The sequence below is a fragment of the Telopea speciosissima genome, chromosome 10, assembly GCF_018873765.1.
Source record: "Telopea speciosissima isolate NSW1024214 ecotype Mountain lineage chromosome 10, Tspe_v1, whole genome shotgun sequence".
In the NCBI taxonomy this organism is placed as follows: domain Eukaryota; kingdom Viridiplantae; phylum Streptophyta; class Magnoliopsida; order Proteales; family Proteaceae; genus Telopea; species Telopea speciosissima.
The window spans coordinates 12,284,165-12,303,359 of NC_057925.1; the positions used below are offsets into that span (position 1 = coordinate 12,284,165).

A 19,195-nucleotide genomic window follows, 5' to 3' on the forward strand; every position below is an offset into this window, starting at 1 on the left:
AATTGACCCCTGCTTGTCTTTTGATTCCATAGTCACCAGACCATAACAAGGAAGACGTGAACAAAATGAGCATTGTTAAGGGAACTGTAGTCTGGAGGAAGAATTACATTTCATTTGGTGGAAGAATATATTGATAAAATCTGCTATGGTTAGACAATCTTGTTAAAATGCCTTGGTGATCCTATGCAATAGCCTGGCTGCTAAAAGAAAAAGATCTTGCCTATGCCCTTCTCTAATCACCTAGGTGCATTCTGATGCAGCATGCAAGGAATTCTAGCAGCATAAGTGTGGACAGAGAATAGAAACTGTTGCCCACAGCTGATGTGGCCTATACTACACATCCAAGTATGAAAGTAATCATGAATATTAGGTCTGCAATAGAAAAGGAAATGGGTCTGAGATAAGGGTTTAGTTTTAGGGTGTTGGACGGAGTTTAGGGAGATATAAGTCTATAACTGTGTTAGGTGGGAAAAGGCTCATCTGTGAAGAGTCCACCTCTTTGGAGTCTTTGCACTCAGGTCTGATCCTGAGTTTCTAAGAATCTTCATTCTCAAATATAGATTTCAGTATCAGAGCAAAATACTTGCTACTCCCGCTGATCCGCAAAGACAGTCCTTCCCTTTTTTGGCTGTTCCAAATTATTTGTTCTTGAAACAAATTAATTTGTTGGGGTTCGTAGGAAATTTAACACATTAGTACTGGCATTTTTTGCCATTTGGCACTTCTTATCCAATTTGAAATTTTGTCCCAAGTAATGGGAAGGCAATTTTGGAAACAGGAGGCTTTTAAATGTTTTACCCACACTTGTACTTTGGGCTTTTCTCAAAGGGGACGGTCATTGCAGGGCACAGGGAATAATACATACTCCCATATAGTTGTGACGGGTTATAGCTGTAGTAAACGAAAACCTAAAACGAGGAATGGAAATTGCAAACAACAATCACACAACACAAAGATTTATGTGGTTCGGCAAGATTGCCTATGTCAACGGTGAAATAAGACCTGCTTCACTATCAATGGAGAATTGGGTTACAGCCGCTCATCCTCACACCTCTCTTAGATACATAGAATTGCCTTCTTAGCAACAAAGTTGCAAAAAACATTATATACAGTTTTACCGAAGTACCCATATAATCCTAAAATAAATTTTCCTCGGGGTCTTGGGCTCTATGGCCTTTTAATGGCCCTTCGGAATCAGCCCACAAACAAAAGCGACGGAATACAAGACATCGTAACCCAACAATAGTATCATAGAACACCCAGAAATTAATTGATTTGCTTTTGGCGAATGTTTTCAAATGAAGTTTGTCCCTCTATGTAATTAAAGGCTAACAAACTTATTATACTAATAACAGAATCTAGTGAAGCCTCATTTTCTGAGATATTTATTAACATGGTTAGCTGAATGTGATATGTGGACTGATGAGCTGGTTCTTGATGGCGGCATACGATGCCCTAGTCTATAATAATGGTTAGGCACTTGGCTAATATAACACACTTCGACTTTTGGAAGCCAATGTTAGCATATTCATCCATACTTTTGACCCCAAGTTAGGTTAGATGCATCACATAAGTAGGCACATTATTGGGGCAACATTGTTGGCCTTAAACGATAAACTGGAGTTTGATGAGCACTCTTTCCCCAATTTCTGCTTCAAATTGTAAGCCTAGGAGCTTAGCTGATTGCGTAGTTATACCACACCTAGGCTATTCCTTAGACATCCTTAGGCTGCCTGGTCTTTTAGGCCACTCCTAGGTGTTACCTTGAGCCCTTGACTTCTTGTGCCCCCACAAAGTACCTGTGTCAGCACGACACAAGATGGATATGGATATGGATATGAGACTGATAATTGGACCCTCAGCTGTATAACTTGAATGTAGATATTGATTTTCCCCATAAAAAGGCACAGTATTTTGCTTAAAAGCTCTTATGATTAAGTTCGTGTTATTTATTTCACATTCTCAACCGTAGTTGTCAAGGCGTCGCCTAGCGTCCAGGCACCCTTTGCTGGAAGGGTGCCTTGGTCGCCTAGGCAACGCTTTGATACCTTGTTCGTGTCACCTTGATTTTTCCCTCCAACCCATATGATTGCCTAGATGCCGTGACAACTATATTCTCAAAATATTTTATGATCTTTGAATTTATACCTGTATGAAAATAAAATAACCATTTTTTTTTATATCTTTAAGAGTAATTGATCAAAATACTCAGACAACCAGTAGCAAGTAACTTCCTGATATTTGAACAACGTGTCGTAATCAAGTCATTGACAGAATAGGCTAACATATCGGTCAGTAAAATATGTTTGGATCATGTGTTCCTTTCCTGATACTTGCTGATGAAGGGAAAGATTAGATAGAGGCAGCTGGTTTGTGGGCCTGTGGTGTCTTCCTCCTCAGGATTCCCACACCCCCTGAGAACTGGTACCAGCAAACATTGGTATGGCCACTTAAAAGGCTTTTGTTTAGCAACTAAATCTTGAAGTTGGCTGGTTCACTTTAGAAGTTTTCCATAGGAGCTGAAGATCCTGTTATGCTAAAGTACTGGTGCTATACTTTTCATGTCCATCTTTGTGTCCTTCATTTGATATTATGATTCAGAACTTACTCACTTGGAACGTTCTGCTGCAGCAATAATCTGTTTTTACTGAATAGATGACATTCTTTTTGTTTCAAAAGGTGGAATTTTAATTTATTGCAGAAGTTTTGATGGAAAGCAACCCACTGAGAGAAACTTATTATGATTCAAATCTTTTAGGTTTAACAACTTTTTCACTTGGAACATTCTACTGCAGCAATAATCTGTATGTACTGATTGAATGGCATTCCTTTTTGTTTCAAAAGGTGAAATTTTATTTTATTGTAAAAGGTTTGGTGGACGACAGCCCACCAAGAGAATCGGTGGACCAGCTCACCTTGTTCCGTCAGGTGGAAAAGTGATATGACAAATCTGACCGTTGGATATCTAGGGAATGGTATAGATTGGCCATTTGATAAATTTCAGCCTCAAATTCAATTATTTGCCCTACTATCTAAGGGCATGCCATCACCTGTATGTTCATGCTCCCCCTTGGTAGCCCCGTGTATCCTTTGGCAGTCCTGGATTTTTCGGTGTTCTCTTTTGCCACTTGGCCAACTCAGATTGGGCCAAAAGTTGACATGTGAGCAGTGGACCCTGGGGTCTACCAGTCCACAAAATTTCGCCCCCCCTCTGATCTACCATGTGATCCATGGATTTCATTTCTAGGCCTCCATCCACGAAAACTGCTCCCTTATTTATTTTGTTACTTTCCCATAATATAGAATATGTGAATTTTATTTTCCCGATCGCATGCTGCCTCCCACCCCCAGCCACTCCCCAGAATAAAAGGAAAAGGAAAAAGAATGTCTATATTACCTTTGCATCTTCTTTAAAAAAATTCCGGATATGGAAAGTGGTGTTTATGCTTCACCAGAGTTTAATAGGTTTGCTTTAATATGTGCACCACAGGTTCATGAAATGGCTATGGTTTCATCTATCCAAGAAGCGCAAAAGGATAATCTTAGAAGTTTCAATGATTACATGATGCAAGTTTTGGAGGTTAGTATTCATCAATAGGTTCACGTCTCACAAAAGTTTAAGTTCGAATTCAGTTATGGTTCTAGAGGCTTTCTTTTGTTTGTCATATTCTTATGGCTGGCATGTTGTGTATCATTCAGAAAATTTTATTTCCCTTCAACACTTTCTGGTGGTGTGCTTGTTCTGTTGTGGCCTGCTTTGCATTATAGGCCAATGCTTCAGTTTGTAATTCATATGTTGACGAGTATTTGCCTATTTGGCGTTAAATCTGTAAATCCTTGATTGCCAAAGGCAGTGTGACGCATTTAGATGTTGGATTCATAAAGAAATATTTGAGATTAACATGCAATAATTAGTTTATTTTATTGTCTTTGTTTTAGAAGGTTGGGTAGAATACGTAGGATTTCTTTGGTAGTTTCTTTATTTGAGTCATTGCCTACTTTGTTTAGTGTCTTTTTAGTTGGTTTCCAATTTAGTTAGATTTTGTATTTTCATGCAAGAGAGTATTCTATATATTCAATGTAACACGGTTGAGAGAACCAGATTTGAAGAATGAAATATGAATTGAATTATTTGGGTTGAAGTTCGTGTGGCTAATTGTGCGATCTCCCTTCCTCTTCTTCTCTTCCGTTCCCTGCGACACCTCATCTTCTGTCTTCTTCTCTCTAACCTTTAAGATCTCCTTTAATTATGATACTGCCATCCCATTATAACCTTCCGTTATTTATCATTCTGCCATTGCTCCTATACAACTTCAATAGTTACTGTTTTGCCACTTGTGCTTATGATTTGAGTTACCTAACACTTGGGTGGGCCCGTAAGCGATCTGAGTCGGGTTTTTGAACCCTGGATCCTTATCACAGTGAGGATTATAGTTAGTCAAAACAGAAACTACAAAAAAACTTTGTTCAGGACTGAACGTTTAAAACAGCTAAAAAATTAAATGGGACAGCAAAAAAATTGTCAAACATTCTGAAAATGGCAAAAAAATGAAAACGGATGGTAGGCATTTTAAACGTTTAGATTTTCCAAGTTTGGGACCGGAAAAAAAAAACTGGCAATATAGGCCAATAAATTGAGGAAATATTATCTAACTGCTTGTATCCAAAGTTCAATGCAACTATATTATCATGCACCTTTTGAAGAAGAGGATATATCTTTGGGACATTCATCACCCCCCCCCCCCAAAAAAAAAAAAATAAAAAAAGAAAAAAGACCACCATGAGTTGAAGAACTGCCCTCAAAGCTCTGATATCATTTTAAACTAATTAAAAGAAAAAAAAAAAATGATTTCAGCCTTGCAGTTACCCAATTTTGTAGGTCGGTTACATAACCATTCCAGCCCTTGTGGTTACCCTGTTTTGCACTTAATTTACAAAGCAATCCACCATTTGACACCTTAAGGGGAACCTCAAGAATTTGAACACATGAGAACATGATTTTTTCAAAAGTCTCTAACCTGTCATAGAAATTAAAGCTAACATTTAACTCTTCCGATTGCTTGGAGCTGAGACATCCCTCCTTTATCTTTTATGAGAAACAAAGCTTAAATCATTCAATCATATGCACTTGGGCTCTAGCACTGGACTGCATGGTTGTCAAAGTGTCTAGGCGACCCAAGGCGTTGGAGAGGGCCTAAATGTAAGATAACCAAGGAGTTCAAGGCACCCGTCTAGGCGACCAAGGTGCTTGGACGCCAACGCATTGCCTTGACAACTATGCTGGAATGACTCCAACAGAAATTCCTTTGGATTTGCTACATAGAATGAATAATTTTTTCTAGGATGAGTGACAGATGAGGTAGATCATAAGATGCATAGGATTTGGTAGCAGTTTCAACCAGAACTGGTAGACCCGCCTGAGATAATAGAGAACTGCCATGTTTGAGAGGGAGAGAGTGAGAGAGAGAGAGAGAAAGAGAGGCTGATTCCTCTGGCGCCGGTACAGTCGAAACTCGAACAAGCTGCGAAGCTCAAACGAGCCTGTTTTTGGAGTTCGTTTGAGCCGAGTTCGAGAGTTCACGTTTAAAATGCCAAAAAAATGGTATGCCGTTTTAAACACGTTTTAGCTTACTATGGTGAGGATTCTGGGACAGCCTATTGTATTACTTATGAGACAATTTAGCTCCATTTTTGAGTTACTTTTATTCTTTCACTTTCTTTAAAAAACTTGTTATTCCTAAGAAATAATTCATTGTTTGTTAGAAGTATTGGATGTGATACATGTAGAGAACATTAAAGACAGGTTTTGCGCCTTAGTTCCTCAAATTTGTGGCCAAGAGACTGAAGATAGAGTCGTCCTTTGGGCTTCTCTTTCCAAGGAATTTAGGAAATCAACTATCCATTCTTGGAAAACTGGATATCATTATCTGTATTCTAACTCTTTGCGTTTGGCCTGTAAAATATAGCAGGCCTCCTTTCCATTATGAATAAATTATTTCTTTACTTATTATTAAAATTAAAAGGGTGGCTGACTACAATAGAATAAATTGGATGTTTAAAATGTGTAAGAATCAACTTTGTTCTTAAATAACATCTAACTTATCATTGAAGAATTTGTGCCCAACATAACTTCTTTGACCAGCTTGCTTGAGTTTTGAGAAATGGCTGGAAGGTGCGGTTCCTTTTCCAAATTCCAAAAAGTGAGTTTCATGTATGGACCCACCAAGATATCAGTTTAACTTCACTTCCTTGAATGATGGCCTGAATGACTTCTAATTTTATGATTCCTCTCTTTAAAATAAAACTCCATGCTATAGCCCTCGGGGTGAAAGTGGAGTTTCATATTCATTTGTGGAAATTTGGTTGTTCACATATTCCAATTATGGCAGAAGTGTGAATAATTTCTCTATTTACGAAATGAATTATGATTGTCTTAATATGTTGTCAAATGTCTAAGATATGGTAAATTGGTAATGACCTTTTATATTAGAAAATGGTGATTTCAATCTGTGCTCGTCTTCCTCTTATGTGTAAAACTTGATGTGTAACAGGATGATTGGCAAAAGGAAAAGCGGGATTTCCTGCAAAGTTTGAGCCGGCTTTCAACATTACCAAGGGCCAGCAGCAGTGCTTTAAGTACTGGGGTTACTCGTCCTGGACAAATGGTGTCCATTGCTTCTAGTCCTCAGGTTTCTATTGGTCGATCAAGTATGGAAATTGTGCCTCTAGCTAACAAGCCTGTTCTCGAGAAAAAGGCCTCAGTCTATGCTGATGTTGTGAGAGATCTGAATAATGCAAGAGTGCGTGGCTTGCCATTTAAAGTAAGGCTTTAATTCTTTTTTTACTGTCAGGTTTTTTGTATGTTGTTGAAAAAAAGTTTCTTTTTTCTGTTACTATTTTTTTTTGACAATGGAGGTTTAGAGTAATGAGATCATATCATAATCTTTGGTTTCATTTTTTGCCTAATTGATGTACTTTAATCTGTGGATGATATTTTCTTCTTGAGGGCTTATGAATGGGTCCTGTTAGCATCCTTAATGTTCTGAAGGGAGAAGAAAAAATGGGTGCCTGCTACATTCCTGTCCCCCATTCATTTTTTACTAATAACTTCCTTTATTTTTTTTATTTTTTGAAGTACTTCTAAAATGAGACACTGTACTTTAGTTATCATAAACACTTGACTATATGTGCATTCAAGTCGCAGAAAAACCCCTTCATCAATCTGAAAACTTTGAATCAGATGTTCATTTAATCTATTTAAAAGCTTTCTAGTCAAGTATGATCTATTTACTGTTCATTTCTTCTGGGTAGCCTGCTGCAGCTTTCAAGAGTGCTTATGAAAGTCTGGGCCTAGAAGCTTCTGGTGGAAAATCAGTTAGCATGCAGAAGATATGGCACCTGAGTCAGGTATCTTTACTAGTAATGTTAGTCTATTTAGAACTGATAGTGTGCAATCATTTGTAATTTCCTTCTCGTGATCCCATCTTAATGTATTCATTTTGTGACACTTATAATGTGGTGGCTTCTTTTTTTTGATTTAGTCATTGATAGGTGAGGATTCAGTTATTCAACAAAAGGTTTCAAGAAAAATGTCATTAGTAATCGGTGCAAGGCGGCACTTGGAATGGGGGCATGAGAAGTATGTCATGGACACGATCCAAAGTCATCCTGCACAGGTAACAAGTTTGTTTAACATATTATTTTTTGGGTTTTATTATGAAGAATTTTCTAATTGCTAGTTAGGATTAGTCTTTTTAAACTTTACGGCTTCCTTCTTTACATGTTTTACTTATATACTGATGCATTTTTCTTTGTTATATAACGGCTACAGAAACAAACCTAGCTCTGTCCTATTTGCTATTTCTCAAAGAAGCTAGATTTGTTGCCTTCTTTTGCATTATCTGAATGGAAACAATTGGTGTTCTAAAAACTGTGTCTATTCTGGTTGTTTCCTGATATTGCTGTAGGCTGCTCTTGGTGGTGGTGTTGGAAACTTGCAACGAATTCGTGCATTTCTCAGGGTTTGTTGTGTTTCCCAATTTCATAAGCTTAAATTTACATGGTGTATTTGTAGCCTGTTGTCTATTCTTTCTGGTTCGTTGGATTCTTGTTACAGATTCGTTTAAGGGATTATGGAGTTCTAGATTTTGATGCCGGTGATGCTCGTAGGCAGCCTCCAGTTGATACTACTTGGCAGCAGGTATTGTACTCATTCTTCTAGTTCTATAATTTTGTAGGTGCAATTGCCTTGATTGTAGCTGAACCCATTTAATTGGAAAAAGGCTTAGTTGAGTTGAGTTGAATTCCTTGACTCTTAAAGTGGTTTCTTGAACTGGTAAAAATAGACTTGTGCTTTTAAATTGCATCTGGTGTCATTCTTCAAAACATTTACCACTTTGCTTCACTTTGTTAGCTACATTTTTCTTTGATGCAATTACATTGCAGCTATCCTCTATTCATATAAAGTATGGTTGTCAGACTGTCTTATCTTGATGGTTGAACTGGTTTTGTCTTCATCCACCCTTGAATCCATGAATTTAGGGCTCAGAGTCTGGGTTTGGATTGGCCACTGATGATCCCAATACTATCTGATTGCGGATCCGGGGTTCAAAACCTGGCTCAGATCGCTTATGGGCCCACTCCATCAAAGAAACTCAAATATTCTGACAAGTAATTTCAATCTCGTAGTATACCAGAATTTTCAAGGGGTCGTTAGGTTTTTAAAGGAGAAGGGACACAAGGGGGATTATTATTTGTTAAATAGGGACAAACTTGGAAGCAAATATGAGGTACAAGACAAAACTTAATGGAAAAGAGGGGTAATTATGGTAACAACAATAATAAAATAAAGGAGGAGGTGTGGAAGGGGAGGGGTTGTCTTCTTCCTCGCGTAAACAGAACCTGCAGAGGTTTCGTTTCAAAGAGAATTTCCCACAAGATAGGATCAATCGGGGACTGGACTTTGGGATTCGACTCACAACTATCGACCGTCTGAAATCCGGGTACTAGCTACGTTAAACAGCAAGTGGAGAAAATGTTGCTTCAATCTGAACCAGTACCTAGTGATAACAACGGCAGTGCAGGTCTGTGGCGCGATGGAATCTCAAGGTTGTAGAGGGCTTTGCATCTAGGTTTTGGAGGGTTGAATTGCCCAGGGAAAGGCAGCCATGGACTAAAATTTGAGAGACAAAGAGCAAGAGGAAGTAGAGATTGATGGCCAAGAAAGGTACTGCCGCTACCAATGGGGCAGAACAGTAACGGGAAAAGAAAAGAGTTCAGAATCAGAGGTTTTGGGAATGATGTGACTTGTCATTAATGACAGAGGTCCTCTTTATTTATAATAAGAATTACAACCCCAAGGGCAAAAAGGTAAAATAGGAAATAATAATAAAACCCTAATAACAAAGAGGGAATATACCCATCCCACGGTTCTCAACACTCCCCCTCAAGTTGGTGTAAATATATCAAACATGCCCAACTTGGAGACCAGCGGATGGAACATCTTACATTTTAGGCCCTTGGTGAAAACATCAGCTAACTGATTTTCAGAACTAACAAAGGGAATGCAAATCACTCCTCCCTCAAGTTTCTCTTTGATGAAATGTCTGTCGATCTCCACTTGTTTGGTGCGGTTGTGCTGAACAGGATTATGAGCAATACTGATTACAGCCTTGTTGTTACAATAAAGATGCATGGGATCTTCAGAACTAAATCCCAAATCACTCAAAATCCCCTTAAGCCACATAAGTTCACAAATTCCATGTGCCATGGCACGAAATTCGGCTTCTGCACTGGAGCGAGAGACTACAGACTGTTTCTTGCTACACCATGTAACTAAATTGTCACCAAGAAAGGAACAATAACCAGAGTTAGATCTCCTGTCATCAATGGACCTAAACCCAAACCCAATCGGCATCAGTAAAAATCTCCAGGCGAAGAGTCCCATTATTGGAGAAAAGAATACCTTTCCCAGGAGCAGACTACAGATATCTCAATATACGATTAACTACTTCAAGATGGGATGTCCTAGGATCATGAAGAAATCGACTAACAATGCTCACAACATAAGCAATATCTGGTTAAGTATGGGACAAGTAGATCAACCGGCCAACCAGTCGTTGATATTGTTCCCTATCAATGGGATCCTCATACCACTGCATAATTGGTGATTAACTTCAATGGGAGAGTCAACAACATAGTTGTTTCGGGGGTTAAGCGACCCAAGGCATTGGAGAGGTTAAAAATTCAAGGCGACACCAAGTAGGTGACCAAGGTGTCAAAGACGCCCGCCTAGGCGACCAAAGCACCCAAGTCGACCAAAGTGCCTGGACGCCTAGGCGGCGCCTTGACAACTATGGTTAGCAGGCTTACACCCTAACATGCCAGCCTCTTGGAGAAGGTCTAAAACGTATTTCCGTTGAGAGATGAAAATACCCTTATCAGACCTTGCCACTTCAATCCCAAGAAAATACCGAAGAGGATCCAAATCCTTAGTTTCAAACTCCCTTGCAAGTAGGGATTTTAAGTGGGATATTTCATCATCACTGTTCCCTGTAATTACTATATCATCAACATACACAATAAGGGCAGTGATCTGGGTTCCTTCCTTTTTCACAAACAAAGTATGATCACCCTGGCTTTGACGACATCCAAAATTTTTGCATAGCCTTTAGGAATCGACCAAACCAGGCTTTGGGAGAGTGCTTGAGACCATATAGGGATTTCTTCAATTTGCAGACATGGCCAGTAGCAGAAGGAAAAGAGAAACTAGGAGGGAGATCCATGCAAACTTCTTCTTCAAGATCTCCATTCAAGGAAGCATTCTTGACATTTAATTGTTTAAGATTCCAACCCAAATTGGCAGCACATGATAAGAGTGCCCTTGCTGTGTTCATCTTTGCTAAATGGGGTGAAGGTTCTTGGTAATTAACCCATAAGTTTGGGTGAGACCTTGTATCTTTCAACAATGCCATCTGCTCGCTGCTTGACTGTGAATACCCATTTGCAGCCCACTAATTTCTTCCCTGCAGGGCGAGGAGTGAGTTCCCAGGTATTATTTTATCCAAGTCTTGCATCTCTTTAATCATGACAGCCTTCCACTTTGGATCATTGATGGCTTCCTTCCAATCCTGTGAAATTGACACAGAAGACAATGAGGAAACAAAGGCCTGATAGGAGGGATATAAAGACTCATATGAAACAAAGTGGTTAATGGAATGTTGAATACATGAACGTACCCATTTTCTTAGGACACTAGGGCGGTCATCAGGAACATTTTCAACAGGTACAGAATTAATAATAGGAGAGATGTTACCTGAAGATGATGGCAAATCTGGTGAGGGCGCCACAATTGGTAATGGTTGAGAGCTGTCTATGGTATCCTTCCGCTTGGATTTAGTCCGAGTGTAAGTTATCAACTCAGGAATATTAGAGGGCGCTGATGTCAATGTCTGCCCTGTTGTCTTCCTCTGAGTTGTTTCCCCCTGAACTGAAACAGGAATTGGAACAGGTAGACTACCAACAACAAGAGTAGGTAAGGACAACTCTTCTTCCTCAAGACTCTCCCCTTGAAGAGGTGTCGTGAAATACGGTTCAGACTCATGAAAGGTTACATCCATGGTGATGTAAAGGCAACAGGAAGGGGGATGATAGCATTTGTAACCCTTCTGAGAAGCAGAGTAGCCCAGAAATATGCACCGAATAGCATGATGATCCAGTTTGGAACGAGAAGAAGAATTGTGGGCAAAGCAAGCACACCCAAATATTTTGGGAGGAAGAGAAGAAGCAATGATAGGATCCGGTAAGAAAGAAATGGGTGTCTTAAAATTAAGAACACTAGAGGGAACTCTATTAATGAGATGGGCAGCAGTAAGAACTGCATCTCCCCAATAGGTTACATCCAGGAGATGACCTTTTTTTCGTTCAGGGATGCCATTTTGTTCAGGAGTCCGAACACATGAAGTCTGAGAAAGAATGCCATGGGAGAGAAGATATTGTTGAAAGTGACCATCCAAATACTCAGCACCATTACACTCCGAAGTACCCGAATAGTAGCATTAAACTATGATGTTGTTGTTGTTGATGATGATCAATACATATCATGCAAACATAATCCGATTATATAGTACAAAAAGTTTGTATAAAGATCTCATGAGCAATTTGTGAAACCATCCATCTCATAGATAAATGGCTGTCCACCTTTCCAAACTCCTAAGTAGCTCAGGCCAATACATGTTATCATCAGCAATATCTGCACAAGTTCTTGGTTTTTTGGTTTTTTTCCCCCCATATCAAATATGCATTTACTCTTCTGCTGTAATTCTGTAATTGACCTTGCTAGGATTAGAATGGCAAGGTTGGAAACAATACTCAATGTTTCCAGAGGCATGTCGATTAAATGTACAGTTGTATACTGATGATGCGGTGATCAAATCAACCCCTTTCTCCCCATTGCTGAGGCCTTCCTCTACACTTTCCAGAGCTAATGTCATCAAGCTCAACTGTTATGCAATTGGCTCTGCTGTTGGGTCAGGCACATGCCACTGGAATATGTGATGCGGAACTCGGGTCACAAATCCTATTGGGTTCGCTATGGGCCCTCCCGAATACTAGATGACTCAATTGCAAGAAATAATGGCAGATCCAGCAGGACCATAAATAATCAAAACTTAAAACACCTGTGAAGAGTTTGTCTCCTGGGGTCTCACGATCCCGTAAGTCTTGTACTCCTTTTCACAAGGTGGTATGGGAATTGTTTTCCATTTCCATTTGGGCACATTCGAACGATTATGTCCGAAGCGACCAAGCCCTTGGCTTTCATAGAGGATGTTTTCCTGCTTTGCAGGCATACATTGTCCCATGTGCGTCAATGTTCATGTCCGATCACTTATTTAGTGTTGGGAAAGATATTCCCCAATGCCCGGTCTGGCCTATCAATCATTGGTGGACCTTCCCTTGAACCGGTCATGGAGCTCTCAACTGAGTTGTTTAGGTTCTGGAATTCCATCTCTAGTTGGGGGTTTCGGTTCTATCCTCCCATCCCCCCATTCCGTTTTCGGATCGACAGTTAGGTCAGGTTCCCCCGCTTCTTCTTCATTGGCCCTAAAAGTGAGAGAGATAGTCGGTTCATCAGTTCACGTGCTGGCTGGCATCGGCTGCTCCCTCTGCTTCTGGTTTCGTGGGATCAATTTGATAAACGGATGAAACAACCACCTCTACCTGTGCTATACCTAGCTCTGGTGCTCCTATCACGGGGGACACTTGAACTGAGTAAATGGCAAAGACCCAGATGATCTTCTGATCGTAGACCACCCTCCCCGATCTCATGGAATAGCCTGAATTGAGTGATCGAGGTTTAGAGCTTGGTAATCAGAATCCGTCGATATCGATATATTTATCCTCTCGACCATTCCTTTCGGTCCACCATTTCAATCTCCTCCCCGAGTAGACGGAGTTCTTCTTCTTTCTCTGCCACCCCCCGCTCCAAATTGGGATCCAAGTTTGTTCGCGTGGCCCTTCCTCCACCTCTGCTTTCCTCCATCGGACCCCACCACCTCGTAAGGGCGTTGAGATCAAGCATGAGCCTCTCCAAGCTGGGAGCAGTTGATCCGTATTCCGTATATGTATACTTCGGAATGGAAACTGAACCAACATAAATAGATTGACCTTGGGGGGAGAGAGCTGAAAGGTGTGCACCGAAGGGGTGGGACCTGCCAGCGTGGATATCTTAGGTTCTGATGAATGAAACTGGAATTTGCAAACAGAAAGTTTCACTCCAAGAATTCTCAGCTTTGAACCTTTGATCCGGGGGCCCCCCGTTCTATCCACTAACCATGTAAAAAAATGATGGGTGGAATGGTGCGGCGCTGTAGGAACCGGTCGGATTCAAACTGACGAATAGAAGTTTTGTAGACTCATGCCTTAGCCACTTGGCTACGGTTCCCTATCAATTCCATGTCTTTCCCCCTTGTTCGACTTTGCTTCACAGGGTGATACCAGTACGTATATCAGATGGAATGCTGTGGGAGGAAGGGCACAACATAGGTGGAGATGGCTTTTCATAAAGACTATATAAAACTTGAGAATCTAAGAGTTCTCCTTAGTCCTTACCTGAACCTTTTCCGTGGCGACAGTATATAGAAGCATTTAGGGTGAGGGGCAGTGAGCGGGGTAGGATAAAGTGAAAAAGAATGGTATTTGAACCAGGCCAGGGCTGAGGAGGCCCTATGTTGTCTTTCTTTTCATGGGTGGTGGCCTGGTGGGAAGGGTCAGTTAAAGATTTAGTGCCGTTTAGTTTGTCTAGTCAGTGCAGTGCACTTTGAAAGAATCGAAATCGAAGCAGCAGGCACCCTGACAGAATACCTTCCACCGAGCATCACAGTAGCAGCGCCATAGGGTGCTAAAGAGCTCGTTCACGTTTAATGTTTGGTTGAATAATAGATCATGCGTCAAAATCAACACATGTTTTGAGGCAATTCAAGGAGCCAAAACGCGAGATCAACTTTGTGTTAGCGAAGTTTTAAGCATATAGATTCGAGACCTGAATGGAAACCTATCGCGTCAGCGACCGGTGCGAAAGCTCTAATCTAATAGGGGTACAAAGCACCCGGCGGAGCAGCAGTTAGCCATGCTCTGGCATTTGTGGCAAGTTCGAGCTGTATGATATGGCTGGTAAGTAGAAGTGAGAAAGGCGGTGAGTGAAACAAGGTTTCACATTCCATCGTTCTGAAGCTTGATAGAAGGCTCTGATTCTGCTCCTAGAGTGGCTGAAAAGAGTGGTCTTCCTAATCTATTACGATCATCTAATTACGCAATTTCACATGACCGGGCCAAAGATATAGCTTGTTCTGGGGCAAAGTCGGATGATAGTCATGATACAAAAGAAAGGGCGGAACATGTCCCAACTGTTGCGACAGTGGAATAAGAAAGAGGCTGCTGCTTCAGATAGGAATAGTTGGATTAGTGCTCCGCTCGGAAGGAAGAGGCTTTTTCGCCAGGAAAAGCTGTGGTTGTGTAACGGGATCCACTTTCGTAGAAAGTGGGAAAGGCTGCTGCTTCAGATATTACAACTGGGGGGATCTTGTAATGCTGAGGTAGCAGATGTGGTTGGGCAGCCCTACTCCAATGAAGCTAAGGGGGCAGAATCAAGTCCCGAACTGGTAGGTCTTGGTGTCAACTCACCATCTTCCGCCGGTCCAACATAAGGGCAGTCTTCCGTTTCGATTGTAGGATCATTTTCTGAAGCAGCAGCCTTCTTTATAAAGTAATTTCTTGATCGGACAACAACTCCTCAACTCGGAAGAGAAAGAGAAACTTCACTTTATGTACAAGATCCCGCCATGCTCATGCTAGTCCCATGCCTTATTAGAGAACAGTCGCTGCCACTAGCCTGTGTAGTGTAACGGTCCGAACTTCTACCTTTCCAGACAAAGTCCCCTTTATCGAGAAAAACCACAGTATACTTGGGAATAGCTAGGTCCCCGATCTGGTGCCAATGAAGCCTGCAACTAGTGCTCCGAAACGGTACCTGCAGGAAGGTTTTGCGAAGAACGAAAATAAAGAGAGTGATGGTGGAGATGGACCAGTGTAGGATCCATCCACTTCAGAGACATGACCAAAAGTCTCGTGCCCATTGTCATTGATCTCGTAGAGGGGAAGAACTATTGCAGTCTGTGTCCCGACCGTCTCGTGTCTTAAAGCTTCGTTATCTGCTTATGTTTTCCCTTTCTCTCCAAGATTCCCATCCGATCTACTAAAAAGAGGTTGATGTCCGCAGAGTGGGGCGTATAGACCTGGCCCCCATAGATAAGGATTTCTTCAAGTATCTCCTTTTTATACCTTCTTTCTATGAGTGTCGTTTGAGTCTTCCCCCCCGGATTGCAGAAATGGGTCAATCTCTTGATTTTCTTTCTTTTCCTGTTCTCATGGAGGAGCGGCTTCCCCCACGGAGCGGTTCAAACTCTCGAAAGAGAGAGATGCAAGGAGCTATTGCAAGACGGAAGGAAAAGGACAATATAGAGGATGGGTAGACGAGGTTGTGATCCTTGGCTCGATCCATAACCCAAAACTATGGGATATAAAAAGATCCACCAATCCCAAGGATCCATAGGCTTAATTATGGATCCAACAATAGAACCATGTTTAGTCTTCGAGTTTGTATTCTTATTTAATTAAGATCTTCTATATCTAGATCTAGATCTGTATAAAGTATTTATCTATATATGCTATACTATGTATATGCATAATGTTTGCAATATATATGCATAATGTATGCAATAGGATCACATTCTTTATTCAGCCCAATCTTTTCTTATAAAGGAAAAGAAAAGATTGGGCCGAGTTTTATTGCAATTCAATTAAGGGAACAAAGAGTAATTACTGGATTACAAAGTATCCATTACTGGGAATTCGTATTTGATCTCCTTCCATACCTCACAAGCAACTGCTAGTTCAGGGCTCCATTTGCTAGCCTCACGGATAATTTCATTTCCTTCACGAGCAAGATCACGTCCCTCATTATGAGCTTGTACACATGCTTCTAGGGCTACTCAATTAGCTACGGCACCCGGTGCATTTCCCCAAGGGTGTCCTAAAGTTCCTCCACCGAACTGTAGTACGGAATCATCCCCAAAGATCTCGGTCAGAGCGGGCATATGCCAAACGTGAATACCCCCGGAAGCCACGGGCAGAACACCTGGTAGAGAGACCCAATCTTGAGTGAAATAAATACCGCGACTTCGATCTTCTTCAATAAAATCATCACGTAGTAAATCAACAAAGCCCAAGGTGATTTCTCTTTCCCCTTCAAGTTTTCCTACTACGGGACCAGAGTGAATATGATCTTGGCTACTGGGTAGGAACAAGAGGGAGGATACAAAAGGTATTTGAATTATAGATTTTGGCTAGACATGGAATGAAGTTCAAATAAAAGGGTATGGGGTAATAAAGAGAGAAAGAGGGGTATTTTAGAAACTAAGGAGAAAGGATTTAATTGAAGAAGGGAAGGAGGAATTGTGGGAAGGAGAGGTCTTCTCCTACCTCAAGATGTAACCCAGGAAGATGAACCAGCAGCACTCCGAAGGAGAGCACTCCTTCTTGGGTTCTCTATTGTCTCCAAGATTTAGAAGAACCCTCTTGAAAGCACATCAATAACAGTCTCAATACTAAACAGAAGAGAAGTATTTGATGACTGAAACCACAACTGGCGGAGCAAGGCAATTCTGATATGAAATTGGTTCTTGAATTCAATATTACAGCTGGGTTTGGGAATGGAACTCCACAGGTAGTGTCGCCCTAGTGTATATATCAGAATCCCAAAGCTTGAGGCTGATATAATGAGAAACCTGTGAGAGATTGAAGCCTCTTGTTATACCAATACTAACACCTGGAATTGGATATGTTCAGGGAGCAAGGAATAAAATGAACAAAGAAAGAAGAAGGAAGAGGGGGGGGGGGAGAGAGGGAGAGAGAGAGAGAGGAGAGGGGTGGGGGGAGTCGCACAAGCCATGCAGGCTTCAACCAAACAACTTCACTATTTCATTCTCAATAACAAGTTACATATATAGACTCTAAGAATTGAAGTCGATTCCAACAAGGAAACTTAAGATAGACTTAAGGGGCAATTACTATCACTCCCCTATACTCACCCTATATTTACTCAAAGTACCCTATCCTAAACTTCTTTTCTGATTCTCCTCTACAAGCAAAGTTCCACCTCTCCTTCTCCCTTGGTATTTCAAAAACCCCAGATTACACCTATGTCCAAGTAACCCCATCACCCCTAACCGGTTGCCTCCATCACTGGTCGGTCCCCAACCTTATCCCCATTTGTAAAACTTAACCCTAGGTAAGAAACACTTCATCACTCGTGTTCTCGCCTTCTTCGTTGCCTAGACAGAATCGTCCTTGAAACCTCACTGGTTGGTTCAGGAACGAAGTCTAAGTAACTGAAGCTCATGCTTTCTATGGCTGACAGATCACAATTGAGTACATTCACTTTGAAACCTGCATCAAGCTCGTGCTTTCTGTGTACAGTTTCTTACTCTAAACCCAAGGTTTGTTCAGATTGTTATTTCACGTAATCAAGATAGTTCCTCACATGAAGAAGGCCAAAGGAGTCCTTCTTGGAATCTCGGCTAATCGACTCCTTGTCGAGTCATCGTAGATTGTCAAGAGATTAAAAGTGGAAAAACCTAGAAACAACAAATGAAGAAAGAAAGAAAGACCAAAATCTCTTTGTCGCCGATTCCAATCATCTTTGGTCCAGTGCCATATCCTACTCTTTTTCCTCCTCCTTCATCTTAATTAGAATCTCTTCTGATTTTATTTCTAATAATCGCATCTGGCACAAACACCAACTGACTGGAGCACCCCAATTTTTCCAGTCTACAATTTCATATGCCCTCCTACCTCGCAACCACAATTGTTCAGGCCAACCGGGAGGTGCACACACATTTTGCCATTACCATAGCACTCCAATATCAGCAATAATAATGCAACCACAAGAACACCAAATATAACTTCATCCGGCTGTGTGCCTACATCCACGTAGTAATGATCAAATTTTCCTCAACGTTTGCTCAATCACTAGTGATTTTTTACTGTAGAAATGACTCAGGAACACCCTATTCTGCTCCAACACTTGCCTACACGAGTTCAAGGACAACAATCTTCAATGGTGTGTTTTAGTCACAACAATGACTCAGAAACTCCAACCCGCTTCAACCCTTGATAATGCAAAAGCAAGGACTGCAATCCCAAAACCCTAGATAAGTGCCAACTTGCTAGGTTTACAATGAAAGATCAAAATAATCAAATCCCCCCCAATACAATGCATCTGGTTTAAGTCTTTTTCAACAACAAACAACTTTAGACAATAAAATAGGGATTTTCATATGTGGAATACCTCAGCCTGTGTATTCCCGTTGATGACTGCTTGCTTGACGTGTATGTGTGGCCTTGAATACACTCAAACAACGAATACGACCTTCTTGAACATCAAAACCCTTCTTGAAGCAAACTAGGGTTTTGGAACAATAAGGGACAGCCCTAAGCTTAGGGCTGATTGTATTGAGGAGCCTTAGTCTTATTTTATTTCCTGTTTTTATTGTAAACCTAAATGAACCAAGTTCTATTTTGTGAAACTTAAATTGAACCAGGTTCAACCTTGGTTCAATTTAAGTGAATCATTCCTATT

At 40.9% G+C, this 19,195-nt stretch overlaps 1 protein-coding gene across 1 annotated transcript in view; it reads left to right on the plus strand.

Moving 5' to 3' along the window:
* LOC122641937 (nuclear pore complex protein NUP93A-like) overlaps positions 1-19,195 on the plus strand; it is a 47,732-nt gene that overhangs the window by 11,493 nt on the left and 17,044 nt on the right. Inside the window, exons 5-10 of the mRNA XM_043835277.1 lie at positions 3,491-3,580; positions 6,552-6,821; positions 7,312-7,407; positions 7,542-7,676; positions 7,968-8,021; positions 8,117-8,200. Coding sequence (XP_043691212.1) covers positions 3,491-3,580; positions 6,552-6,821; positions 7,312-7,407; positions 7,542-7,676; positions 7,968-8,021; positions 8,117-8,200 — 729 coding nt within the window. The remainder of the gene's footprint in view (positions 1-3,490; positions 3,581-6,551; positions 6,822-7,311; positions 7,408-7,541; positions 7,677-7,967; positions 8,022-8,116; positions 8,201-19,195) is intronic.